This window comes from Nilaparvata lugens, chromosome 3, assembly GCF_014356525.2.
Source record: "Nilaparvata lugens isolate BPH chromosome 3, ASM1435652v1, whole genome shotgun sequence".
NCBI lineage: Eukaryota > Metazoa > Arthropoda > Insecta > Hemiptera > Delphacidae > Nilaparvata > Nilaparvata lugens.
This window is the reverse complement of record NC_052506.1, coordinates 88762227-88775410: the sequence shown is the minus strand read 5'-3', so window position 1 is coordinate 88775410 and position 13184 is coordinate 88762227. Positions and strand designations below refer to the sequence as shown.

Below are 13184 nucleotides of genomic sequence, written 5' to 3'. Positions count from 1 at the left end.
GGGGAAAAATGAAGAACTGGATTTTCACTCCGCACTGGTGACATATTATCTCACCACATGTAGCTAATCCTTAATTGCTTAAGTTGAGGTTTTAGTTCTGTCAATAAATAAAAACGATCTGCAGCATCAATGATAATGAGCTCACAGAAACAGTAGCTTCCTCCTGTAAAATTTTAATTTTGCCAAGTCATTTATATTAATGAATAGTGGACTCATTGAACATTTCTTATGATGTGAGGAAAAATAAAAACTTTCTATACTCATTGGAATAAAGAGTGTTCATTTTGGATGTCTCCTTTTTTTAATGCAATTATTTAAAACGGATCCATTCTTTGATAACTCTGTATCTTTGAAAGACCTCTACAATAAAGTTTATTAGGAAGCAAGGACTCATTGAACATTTTCTATAAAGATGGAAAAAATTAAAATTCTTTACTCATTGGAATAGAGAGTGTCCATTTTGGATGTCTTATTTTTCAATGCAAATATTAAAAACGGATCCATCCTTTTGATTAACTTAAGATCTTCGAAAGGCCTCCGAAACTATTTTTAAGGGTTCTGGATGAGTGAAGGAAGAAGCATAAATAGTGTATTTTTGTTTAGTGATGGGCATCAAGGGCCGCCGAGTCCATATGATTGAAGAATTGAGTGAGACTATCATCTCATTCCAACGAGGTATTGTTGTAATACGCCTGCAAATGATATGCAAATTTGCTGTTTGTTTGCTGCACAGCTTGAATTAATAATTGCATTTCATCTAATGCTGTTTTCTTGAAGACGACATCAAAGATTGACGTATTCAAATACTAATGTGCCACTGAAAACCTATCCCGCGTTTGTATTAACATGTTTCAGATTTCAGTATCTTTTGTTATCCTCAAGCCTTCCTAAGGAAAAATTAAACAGTAAATCCTTAACTGCAATATTGTCACACTAATATTAACTACTTGCAAACATTGGTGTTTTGTTAAATTCTGAAACTTACTCACAAGGGCCGTTTGCACCGTGACAGTTTGAACAAAATTTTATTTTAAACTGGATTAAATCCTTATCGAGTCTCGTTCGTTATTATGTGTTTCATTTTGAGTTTATGCCACCAGCTGATTAATTTTTTTAAGCGTTGACTGTGCGAACGGGCCTTGATCATATTTCAAGTAGAGTATAGCTATTTTCGTAAAAAATGGTTTTGAAACTAATGTGAGTGATTTTGTTGTAATAATATTGAGAAATTGCTTTGTATCTAGTTGATATGAATCATATGTTATACGTAGATGAGTCTCATTTTGTATACAATAGAAAGGGTTTCTTCACTACCTCCGTAAACAAAGCCATAGTTCATTCTGGTGACGTCAGTACGGGTAGGGCTCTTACACCAATAAAAACACTAGCTGATATAGTTCAGCTGAAATCAACGAATTTTTATTGGTGTAGGAGCCCTACCTTTGCTGACGTCACACGAATGCACTACGGCTTTGTTTACGGAGGTAGTGGTTTCTTAAGGTGCGTTTATACCAAAGTTATTAACAAAATGTTAATAACTTAATCCTTAGTGGGTTTCACACCAAAGGTTGGCCGAGCCGAGCGGAATCCGCGTGCGCGCTAACTATGCAGGATTTAGTCGGGAGCATTCAAATCAACGCCGGGCCGAGCCGAGCGGATTTGTGCAATCGGCTTGACGCCCAACTTGAGCGTTTTCGGCCAAACGGATTCTGCCTTCTTTCAGTTCGATCTTCCCACGTAGTGAGTTCTCACTACAAGGCTGGAAAACCTACTGAGTGAATCGGCTTCAGTGCAAACGCAGGCAGATTCCGCTCGGCCGATCCGCCTCTGGCCGATTCCGCTGGGCTCGGCCCGGCCCTGCCCAGCTTTGGTGTGAAATGGGCCTTATAGATTCTATTAGATTGAACATAACATATCATACACTTGATGAACATAAATGTGCTTGTCAAGTACCGTTCAATATAATAGAATCTATAATGATTAAGTTATTAACGTTTTGTTGAAAAATTAAGTTATTAACATTTTGTTAATAACTTTGGTGTAAACGCTGCTTAAAGTACCTCATTATCATTCAACTACAATACCAAAAACCTGAGATATAGTTCATAATAATATGTATACTATTTATATCCTATACCTATAAAGCTGCGTTTACACCAAAGTTATTAACAAAATGTTAATTACTTAATTCTTATAGATTCTATTAGATTAAACATAACTTATCATACACATGATGAACATAAATGTGTTTGTCAAGTTCCGTTTAATCTAATAGAATCTAATAGGATTAAGTTATTAACATTTTGTTAATAACTTTGGTGTAAACACACCAGTTAGGGTCAAGTCAAATGAACGAGCAAACCTATAATATAAATAAAGATTCCCTTCAAGTAAGATATTATTCGTCCAATGATTTTAGGCATTAATTTTAGGCATATCATAGTTTCAAGCAATGTCTTCACCCGGTCTGAATGCCTCTTGCTTCTAATTGTGGCGTGCGTGGCGAGCATGACAGTGCTCTCCAGTAGAGCTGCCACCACCAGGTTTTTAGGGTCCTGGGCCCTGCTACTTTTATAGGATAATATTATTAAATAAATACGCAAATTCACCAAAACAATCTCACTCTATTGAAAAAATCCCATAACAAACATCTATACTCTCTCTCTCTAAACATATCCACTCCTCAATCACATTACTAAAAACTACATCTCACTATCTCAAGCACAACCTTCCTCTAGCGCGTCTCGGAACGTTCTCCCTCTAGTTTCGCCTCTACGCGGTCATCACTCTCTCAGCTCACCAGTTCAAAAGTCCAATTTGGTGGCCTGAGTGATGACTCCGCTATTCTAATAATTAATATCCTATGAGAGCGGGGTGTTTGAATTGTTACATCACCCCTCCGCATGAAAAAGATGTGGCATATACAATTACTGGCACATCTTTAAACTAAGTTGAAATCAAATAAAATTTAAATCTTGACAATATCGTTAAATATAGTTGATACATTTCCATATTCATTACATTTTAAAAATTTATATAATAAAATTCAAGGAGAGAGAGTATCATACTTATACATTTGAATGATGAATCTAGTCTAATTTTACAAACAATAAATTATTGGCACAGAGCAAAGCAGAGTCCATCTTAACACATTAGGCTACCATAAAGTTCTCCCACATAAAGTTTTAAATTTCTAATCATTATAGTCCCCACCACACATTGGTCACTTTTGAACACCCAGCGATTTTGAAACTGTTGAGTTGACTCTTAGGCAGTGTCGTTGCCGAATGTTGTCTCCTGCATTATCTTCTCGAGGTGACCGCCTCCTTCAACTCGGATGGTGGTGTGCCTGTGGCTCTGTTGCTCTGGCCTCTCTGTCCGTCCTGCGAGACAACACAAAACTACGACCAGTATCAAGCTTATACTTATTATACATATTATTAGATACAGCAATAAATTGTCAATTTCCTATTACACTAAACATAAATTATTCTCATGTTTCGATATATTAGATTTTCCTAAGTCAATGCTGATTACTTTATTGAATAAAGTAGGATTCTTCATACTTACAATATCTTATTTTCAAAACTATTTTCAACTCCTAAATTAATTTTAATATATAATAATAGCATAAGGTATAAATATACTACAAGTTTTCATAGTTCCTTTGGTGTGAATTAAAGCAAGACATGAAAATTCTTCAATAATAGAATATTATGCATTTCGTTTTCATTCACAAAATTAGTGAATCAAAGTTTCATTATTGGTTTTCCCATGGACATGTTTAGTTTTTTATTATTAGTTTCAATCACACAAATCATTCTTCCACAATCATCAACATTCACTGGCCATCACTTTCACACTCCATACTTACTCAACATACTAATCATTCACACCTTGTTTTAGTTCTTTATTTTTGTTCCTGTCTCAAGTAAACTTGCTTTAATTCTTTCTCACCAACATTTAAAGTTATCATCTTGAAGTAATACAAAATAAATATCCATAATAAAAATAAACTTCGACATATATAAACTTCCTACTGAATATTATAATTGAATAAATAAATGAATAATCTATCGTATGGGGTCATTCTTTTACATTTAATATACAATATATATTTATATCTCAATAATCATGGACATAATCAATACACTACATAATCGTTATATCTTCTTGGTTTTTTCCTTTTTCTCTTGTGTTTCGAGTTTGCATCGTTATCTGATTCATTTTCATCATATGCTTCCTCTTCTCTTACTTCGTCATTGTTATCGTCGTCGTCTTCATCTTGCTCTTCTTCGTTTTCCTCATTGACTTCTATTTGTTCTTCATCTTCCTCCTCTTCTTCTTCTGGCTCGTTTCCTTCTCTAACTTCATTTGCAGCTTGCTCATAGTACAACGCTGGTTTTATTCTGTTTACATGTACAACTACGTTCTTTCCTCTTACTCTCAATACTACATTCAGTTTCGATTTAATTTCTACAATTCGATACGGTCCTCTCCATAGCTTTGACAATTTCTTCACTCTCTTTCTTTTAATTTGTGGTACATAAAGATAAACTTTTTGTCCTACACGATATTCACTTGTTTTAGACTTTTTGTCGTACTGCTTCTTCTGCGTTTTCCTTGCCTTCACTTGGCACTCAACTGACATTTCTTTTATAGTTAGTAGTCTACTTCTAAGATCTTCTATGTAATTCGAATAAATCTCTGTATCTTCAGTTAATGCTTAATGTTAATCAGCTTCAAGCGGTGTTCTCATTTTCTTTCCGAATACCATCTCATAAGGTGTGTATCCAATTGATTCGTGCTCTTGCGAATTGTATGCCATATTCACCATGGGAAGCAACTCATCCCAGTCATCTTGATTTTTGTTGACATAATGACTCAACATTTTTGGTATAGTTCTGTGAACTCTTTCCGTTCTACCATTACTCATTGGGTGATAAGCTGTTGTTTGTAGTTTTCTTATTCCTAGAAGTTTGCACATTGATTTCATCAGATCAGACGTAAAATTAGTTCCTGATCAGTAATTAATTCCATTGGTACGCCGATTCTTGTTATCACTCTCTGTATTAGTGCTTGTGCAATAGTCTCAGCAGTTTGATCCGGTAGGGCGATAAAATCCCCATATCTAGTAAAATGATCAATTACTGTTAGGATGTATCTGTTTCTTGATTTTGATAACGGAAGTGGACCTAGAATATCACATGACAGTCTGTATCCAAACTCGGTCACTTCTTTAAATTCTCCTAAGGGTGCTTTCGATTTTCCGTAATCTGTTCTTTTACTACATTCTTCACACGCTCTTATAAAATTAGTTACATCATTCTTCATTTTAGGCCAATAAAACTTTTCTTGAATTCTTACAATTGTTTTCTTAATGCCCCCATGACCGGCATAAGGAAGATCATGGTGGAGACTAATAACTTTCTCTCGAAGGCTTCTTGGTATAACAATCAACTTCTTATCATGTTTCTTGAAGTGAATGATCCCTTCTGGACTCAATTTAAACTAGGATACTCTCGAAGGCGCTGACACTCTTCGTCTGCTCTCTGCTTCTCTCTTATGATTTCCAAGTCTAACAGTGGAAGATTCTCAACTGTATTCTTGTATATAACTCTGCTTAAGCAGTCTGCATTTGAGTGTTTAACACCAGGCTTGTGAATTACTTTATAATCGTACTCAGCTAACTTCAAAGCCCATCTGGTTAGTCTACTTGATGGATCTTTCAGTGATAAAAGCCACTTGATAGCACTATGATCAGTATATAAAGTGAATGATCGACCATAGAGGTAACATCTAAAATATTTAACAGCCCACACAACTGCTAATAGCTCTCGCTCTGTTACACTGTAATTTTGTTCAGCTGAATTGAGTTGTCTAGATGCATATGCAATAACATGTTCAACTCCATTGATTTCCTGAGCTAAAATTGATCCAATTGCGAAATTACTGGCATCTGTGCTAAGAATAAATGCTTTTGAGAAATCTGGATAAATAAGTAGCGGTTCTGTGATTAGTTTTTCTTTCAACTTTTGAAAAGCGGTTTCACATTCTTCATTCCAGTCAAAATGTTGATTCTTTTTAGTTAATTTTGTAAGCGGTTTGGCGATTTCGGCGAATTTTGAAACATGTCTTCTGTAATAACTGCATAAACCTACAAAACCACGGATTTCTATTTCATTTTTAGGTCGAGGAAACTCTTTGATTGCTATAATTTTCTTAGGACATGGCTTGATTCCATCCCTGTTGACTATGTGACCTAGAAAACTTATTTCTGGCTTAGCAATTTGACATTTTTTCAATTGAACACTCAAATTGACTTCTCTAAATCTATCCAATACTTCGGCAATATCTTCAGTGTGCTGATCTATTGTAGGGCTAAATATTAAAATATCATCCATGTACGGTAGGCATGCTTTTCCTTTCAATCCTAACAAGGTAGAGTCTACAAGTCTTTGAAACACTGCTGGTGAATTGATAAGTCCCATTGGCATTCTTGTATATTCATAATGTCCATCAGGAGTACTGAAAGCAGTTTTTTCTTGACTCTCAGGGTGCATTTTGATTTGGAAGAATCAGAATTCATATCAAGTGCTGTGAAATATTTGCTACCTCCTAATGAATCTAATGTCTCGTGGATATCAGGTAAAGGCCATACTTCTGGAACTGTAATTTTGTTAATTTCTCTAAAATCAATACACATTCTGTATGTAATAACACCATCAGGACCTGGTTTTTTCGGAACAATAACAACTGGTGCTGACCAAGGTGATGAACTGGTCACAATGATTCCTTTGTCTAGCTGTTCCTGAATAAGTTTCTTCAAAACATCTCTCTGTGAATGTGGTACCCTGTACGGTCTTTTATTAATAGGGGGGTGATCACCAGTATTAATTTTGTGTTCTACTGTTGATGTGCAGCCTAAATTCTCAATTCCTTCAAGACTAAAAATGTCAATATATTTGCAAAGTATATTTCTCATCTTAATTCTCTCTTCATTATCCAAATGACTCAACTTTCCTTCTAATTTAGCTGCAAACTCCTCTGTTCTGTTTCTAGTTAGCTTCACTTCTTTATAGTTAGCATCGTGTTCATCATTGCTTGATTGAGACTCTTCAACATTACAAATTAATGTGTTCTTATATAATGTTAAATCTTCATTGGTTACATTTGTTACTTTAGTCAAACACATACCATTCATTACTTTAGAAAGACTTCGGGCTATTAAAATTCCATGAACTTTGACTGTTACAGGCTCTGTTATTATTACTTTGTTTTCTAATTCATTTTTCAATTCTTTATTGTTTTTTCCCAATTTGATTTGTACTATTCTCTCCGACCTAGCAGGTATTGTGAGATTGGTTCTACAATACGCATTAACATGAACTGTCGATTCTGAGGGTAATTTTGAAGTTATCGGTTTTGATTGGATATAATTTTCTTCTATCTTTGAATTTGTAAAATCTGTTTGAGTACTTCCTTCACTTTTCATACTTATAGTTTTTGATTGAGTATTTTCTTCTTCAACCTTCATATAGCCACTCTTTTTGTAATCTTCATTGGAACTGTTTCTTTCATAAAGTCGCGCAACTTGCCTTCCTTCCATAAATAATATACTACGATCAAGGTCTATGACTGACTTTTTAATTTTGAGAACATCATATCCCAGTATTGCAATATAGGTGTCTGGTAAGTCAACTACTATTAAGTCGCATTTTACCTCCATCCCATTCAGTTTTATAACTTGCCTCACTGTCCCATGCACTCGCATAAGGGCTCCAGCGATGCCTCTAATTAGGATGTTGCTTGGAGTGATTGTGCCAGTTACGATTTGTCTTGTGATAAGGGATACTTGTGCTCCCGTATCAACTACAATCTTTCCTTCCACTCCTCCAATACTACCATCCACAACTAGTTCTTCGGCACTATTTTGGCATAATGTAGTTACAATTTTGGGCTTACTTCGTCTCGCCTGTCCAGACCTATTACAAAAGTGATCTGAATTTACTAATGTTTGGGGTTCCCAACGGCGGTCTTGAGCTCCCCGTTGTCGTTTAACAACTTCTCTTGATCTTTTCGGTTGTCATTTATCTTTTTCCCACTTCCCCAACAATTGTGTGCAAGATGTCCTCGCTTGTTGCAATTGTTACAAATTTTATCTGCGGAATATTGTTTCATTCTACATTCAGTTTCTAGATGACCCTTTTTCTTACAAAAGTTACAAACTCTAATGCCCACTTGTTGAGTGTCAGTGTGTACAACTCTCTTCCTACAATGTCTAGCGATGTGTCCAATCTTCCCACAGTTATAACAATTTTTTTGAGTTATTGTGCTAAATACTTTTCTAGATGGCTCCTGTTCATTTTGGAAGGGTTTTCTATCTAGGTTGGAAATCGCTATGGCTGTTGTTACTGCTTCTTTAAAGGATGTTGGGAATTTGATTCGAGTTTGTTTCCCTATTTCGCCAAGTAATCCTCTTAGGAATGACTCCATGGCTCTCCTATCAGCTTCTTCCCTTAGTATTTTATTAGCTTCATCACTTGCTGTTACTCTAATCGTCTTCCTACTAATGTTCATGACTCGGTCTGCATATTTTTCAATTGACTCTCCTTTATTTTGTTGGATTGATGCCAATTGCTCATAGTAATAGCGACTCGGTAGGCTATCACCAAAACGCTCAACCAAAGCTGCTCTAATTTCAGCTGCAGATTTTGCATTCCTACACCTATCATCTGACTTGAAAAACAATAATGCACTTCCGGTAAGTTTTAATCTGATAATTTGTGTCTTTTGAAATTCTGACCAGCCACACAAGTGAGAGATTCCATCAACAGTGTCAAGAAAAGAATGGATTTGATCTGACTGCTCTCCATCGAATGTTGGAATACTGCTAACTAGATCGAAATTTGGTTTGACATTTTGCTCAGGGGGTGTAACAAGTTCTACATCTACTAAATTTGTATCGGTTCTATTTAGGTCTCTGTTAACAGTTTCGTTTAGTGTGATACTAAGTTGATTTAATCTAGCTGATAGCGCTTCAAAAGCAGCTTGAACTTCCACTTCCTGCCCTTCAAAATTAACTCTCTCAGCCATTTTAAATTTTTATAATTAACCTTTCATTTGCATAAATAAATAACTCTCATAAAACAATAAATTTAATCTATCAGCTTTGTGTGACCTAGATAATTTCCTGAAATCTTTTCATCTTAAATTATTTTATAATAAACAATATTGATATCTGACCTGATCGATTCAGCATAAATGAACATTAATAATTTGATATGAGCTCTAAATAAACGAATGTAGACCTATCATAAAATGAATTCATTGGGAAGTCTATCTCCAACATAACAATTCGATAAATATATAAATAATAACAATAATATTTTCAATATAGAAAGAGCTGTATAAATTGCTCACCAAATTTAATTGATGTCTTCATCTCCATTGTAGAATGCCGCAAACGTTGCCCCAGTAGTAGATCCATGTTATTACAGTTGTCATCCGCCGAACAGCTGGTAGAATGACAGCGACAGTCTCTATGGAGTCGTGTAGCCTGAAGAGCGATGAACCTGGTGACGTATTCGCCAACACCCAAAAGTTGGAGGAAGCCCACGTCACACCTCTGCCAATCCCCACCTCAACGTTTCGCTGGTTCGCTGCCCGCGTTCTGCTGACTCAAGACACTTCCGCTTTCCAGAGTTCAACAATCGCGCTCGGTTTCATATTTCATCCGAATAATTTTCGAACTCACTGTTCAACAGTCTTTAAAATTGAATTTAATAATTTTTTTTTAGCTGCATCATTTTTGAGACGTCAACGTTATTTAGAAAATATTACTGCACGGATTTGATATATTGAACTATGAATTGAAGAAATTTCACCTTTTGTCCGAATACATGTAGGAATAAATTTATACTGATCATTATTTGGTAGTTAATAAAGTTCTCTTCATCTTCACAAACTAACGAAATACATAATACACATAATCAAGAGTTCAACACAATCACGTACACACATTCAAAAACGAATTAAAATTTAGTAATGCTTAACAATAAACTTTGAAACTATCACGGCACCAATTATATTATCTTTCGGAGACAATTTTTACTGTTCTTTCACGGTTGAAATACTTTTAAAAAGTTTTCAGAGTTCGGATCCCACCGCCAAGTCACCACTTGTGGCGTGCGTGGCGAGCATGACAGTGCTCTCCAGTAGAGCTGCCACCACCAGGTTTTTAGGGTCCTGGGCCCTGCTACTTTTATAGGATAATATTATTAAATAAATACGCAAATTCACCAAAACAATCTCACTCTATTGAAAAAATCCCATAACAAACATCTATACTCTCTCTCTCTAAACATATCCACTCCTCAATCACATTACTAAAAACTACATCTCACTCTCTCAAGCACAACCTTCCTCTAGCGCGTCTCGGAACGTTCTCCCTCTAGTTTCGCCTCTACGCGGTCATCACTCTCTCAGCTCACCAGTTCAAAAGTCCAATTTGGTGGCCTGAGTGATGACTCCGCTATTCTAATAATTAATATCCTATGAGAGCGGGGTGTTTGAATTGTTACATAATCTCCATCAGTCAAATCTCCACATAGAATAACGGAATTATTTTCTCATTTATCTTTACTTTCCTTGATGAAATTGTTTTATTTTTTTAGAAAATGCCACAGTTATAAAATCTACCCAGCTGTTTTTATATATTACTATAGTAAATATTACAATAATTCTTGTTTTTTATTACTTTCACAAAGGAAACTAAATTAATATAAAGATTTTCCTTAATATTTCTAGTTTTCTTCAATAACATAATTAATTAATGAGCATTTTTTGTTTAAAATGTATTTATTATTTGTTGACCGTCAAAATTGTCTATCGCTTGGTATGAACTTTTGCATGAGAGAATTCTTCAATTTCAATTAGATAAAGAAGGCATGTGTTTGTTTCCAATCCCAAGTCTGATGTGCCGATGAAGAAATCTTCTGTGCCAATATTTGAAAATCTAAATTTTGACTATTCTCTGCTTATATTCTGTCATTTGTTAAAATTTCTATGAAATATTATATTCGTGGAATTAGAAATTAACAAGTTAAGTAATAATTATTTCTCAATTTTGTTTTTAATTAGTTTTTGTGTTTATTTTTAAATGCTACAGCTCAGCAGCTGTTGGGTGAAGTTTTCATGTAAATGCTACTTATCATTGTGTTTATATTTTTATTTGTAATATTCTAAACTTGAATTATTTTTGTTTTGCTATCTAATAATTTTATTGCAGTCTTATGTCTTTTTAAACCCAATGCAACTTAAAAAAATAGCTATACTTCTTAATTCATTTTTGAGTTCATACCTCTCAAAATTTTAGTATTAAAAAATAAACACCCAGCATCATGAATAAATAATCATTACAGTTAATCTACAGTCATTGTAATGATAAAATAAAGTTTAATAAAAATTGAAAGCTAAGCAATTTTATTTGCAAATTTTACACTTCATGCGTTACAACTTGTAAATAGTTTTTTTAATGTTAAAAAATGTTTTGCAATTAACTCACTTTTGAAATAATAAGCTTTTATTAATCAACCTTGCATAATATGATAATAATATTGAATAAACTCAAACTATAAATTAATATGCACTGTCTTAACAAGCTCTGCTTTTCTAAAGTAAATATTTCAAGTATTGAATTATAGCAAAGGTATCTTATTTAAACTAATTATTTATCAATTTACAAACTTTTTATTGTGTTCAACAATTCTAGTAATATCTTGATTATAATCTTTTTATTGCTCGATAGGGACTTGATAAAATTCATGTATCATATCAGAAATTTTAATTTAGTTTCTCCTATACAAAAACTTACTTAGAAAATCAAACTAGAAATTTCCAACTAAGCAGGTTTCAAGATTTGAATCTTATTTATTTTTAATTGACAAAATACGTATTTTTTTCTTCTTTATTTTTCTAAGCCTTATCTCAATCATATGGGATCGGCATTTCCCTCCTTCAGCCGTTTCCTCCACAAAATCCCGTCCATCACCTCCCAGCATCTCCAACCCTTCTCCCGCAAATCAGCCGCCATTCTCTCTCTCCACACCTCATCCTTGGCCTTCCTCTCCCCCTCTTCCCACTTAGATCCAAATCCTGCATCCTCCCTCCCACAAAATCCTCCTCACGTCTCTGCACATGTCCAAACCACCTCATCCTGGCCTCCTGCATCTTCCTACCCAATGGTCCCACCCAAACTGTACCTCTAATCATCTCATTACGAATCCCATCCTTTCTCGTGACCCCACACATCCATGTTAGCATACTCATCTTAGCCACTTCCATTTTCATCTCTTGCCTCTTAAAGAAAGGCCAGGTTTCCGCGCCATACAACATAGCTGGTCTTACCACCGATCTATACACTTTATCCTTCTTACAGTTGAACAAAATAAGTATAAAAAATAGTATTCTATTATTCAAATTGTTTCTAATTTTTCAGTGTTTGAAAAATTTTAATGATTCAGTGAAGAGGTTTTGAATTGGAATCTGAATTAATAATCAATATTATTTTTGCAAAACACAATGTACTCTCCTTACATCTTCTTGCCAAGACAGTATTGGACTCAGAAATACAATCAAGGTAAAAGAAAAAACTGAACAAACATTTAAGAAAATGTTTAATATCACTGGGAAAATTATCTAAATTTTATTCAGTGACTTTAATTTAGTAGATTGAATTACTTTTTGCATAAAAAATCTGAAAATGTTATTTTTTTTATTATTTGATGAATCTTACAAGCTTATTACTATTACCTACTAAATATACTACTCCTAATAGTAGTCAATTCTTATTATCAAGTCCCAAATTTGTTTAATTAGAATGTTCCAATTGTATTTTCTATATTCTGTATAGGTGTGTGTTATTTTTCAGGACCTAGATGATCTTTAGTTCTATTCAGGTAAATTGTACGGTAAACTAAAAACATGAATATTATACAAAAATAATGTTTGTTCGATAGTGATTGGGTCTATAATAAAATAGCTTTTCACAAAATACCGGTAATCACTTAATGATCTATTCTTACGGTTTTGCTTGCTCTGATTTCAGTTAATCCTGGAAAGAAAGAAAGACTGGTGCAAATTATTGGTCCTAACGAAGAAAAGATACTGTGAGTATAATTGTT

The 13184-nt window shown here is 34.3% G+C and overlaps 1 protein-coding gene across 11 annotated transcripts in view; it reads left to right on the top strand.

Moving 5' to 3' along the window:
• Positions 1-13184, top strand: part of LOC111059438 (eukaryotic translation initiation factor 4E-binding protein Mextli) — a 43775-nt gene that overhangs the window by 9011 nt on the left and 21580 nt on the right. For 6 of the 11 annotated variants that reach the window (XM_039424976.1, XM_039424980.1, XM_039424974.1 and 3 more), the window contains exons 5-6: positions 604-675; positions 13109-13169. In XM_039424976.1, coding sequence (XP_039280910.1) covers positions 604-675; positions 13109-13169 — 133 coding nt within the window. The remainder of the gene's footprint in view (positions 1-603; positions 676-13108; positions 13170-13184) is intronic. The other 5 variants (XM_039424979.1, XM_039424982.1, XM_039424981.1 and 2 more) reach the window with 1 other exon arrangement.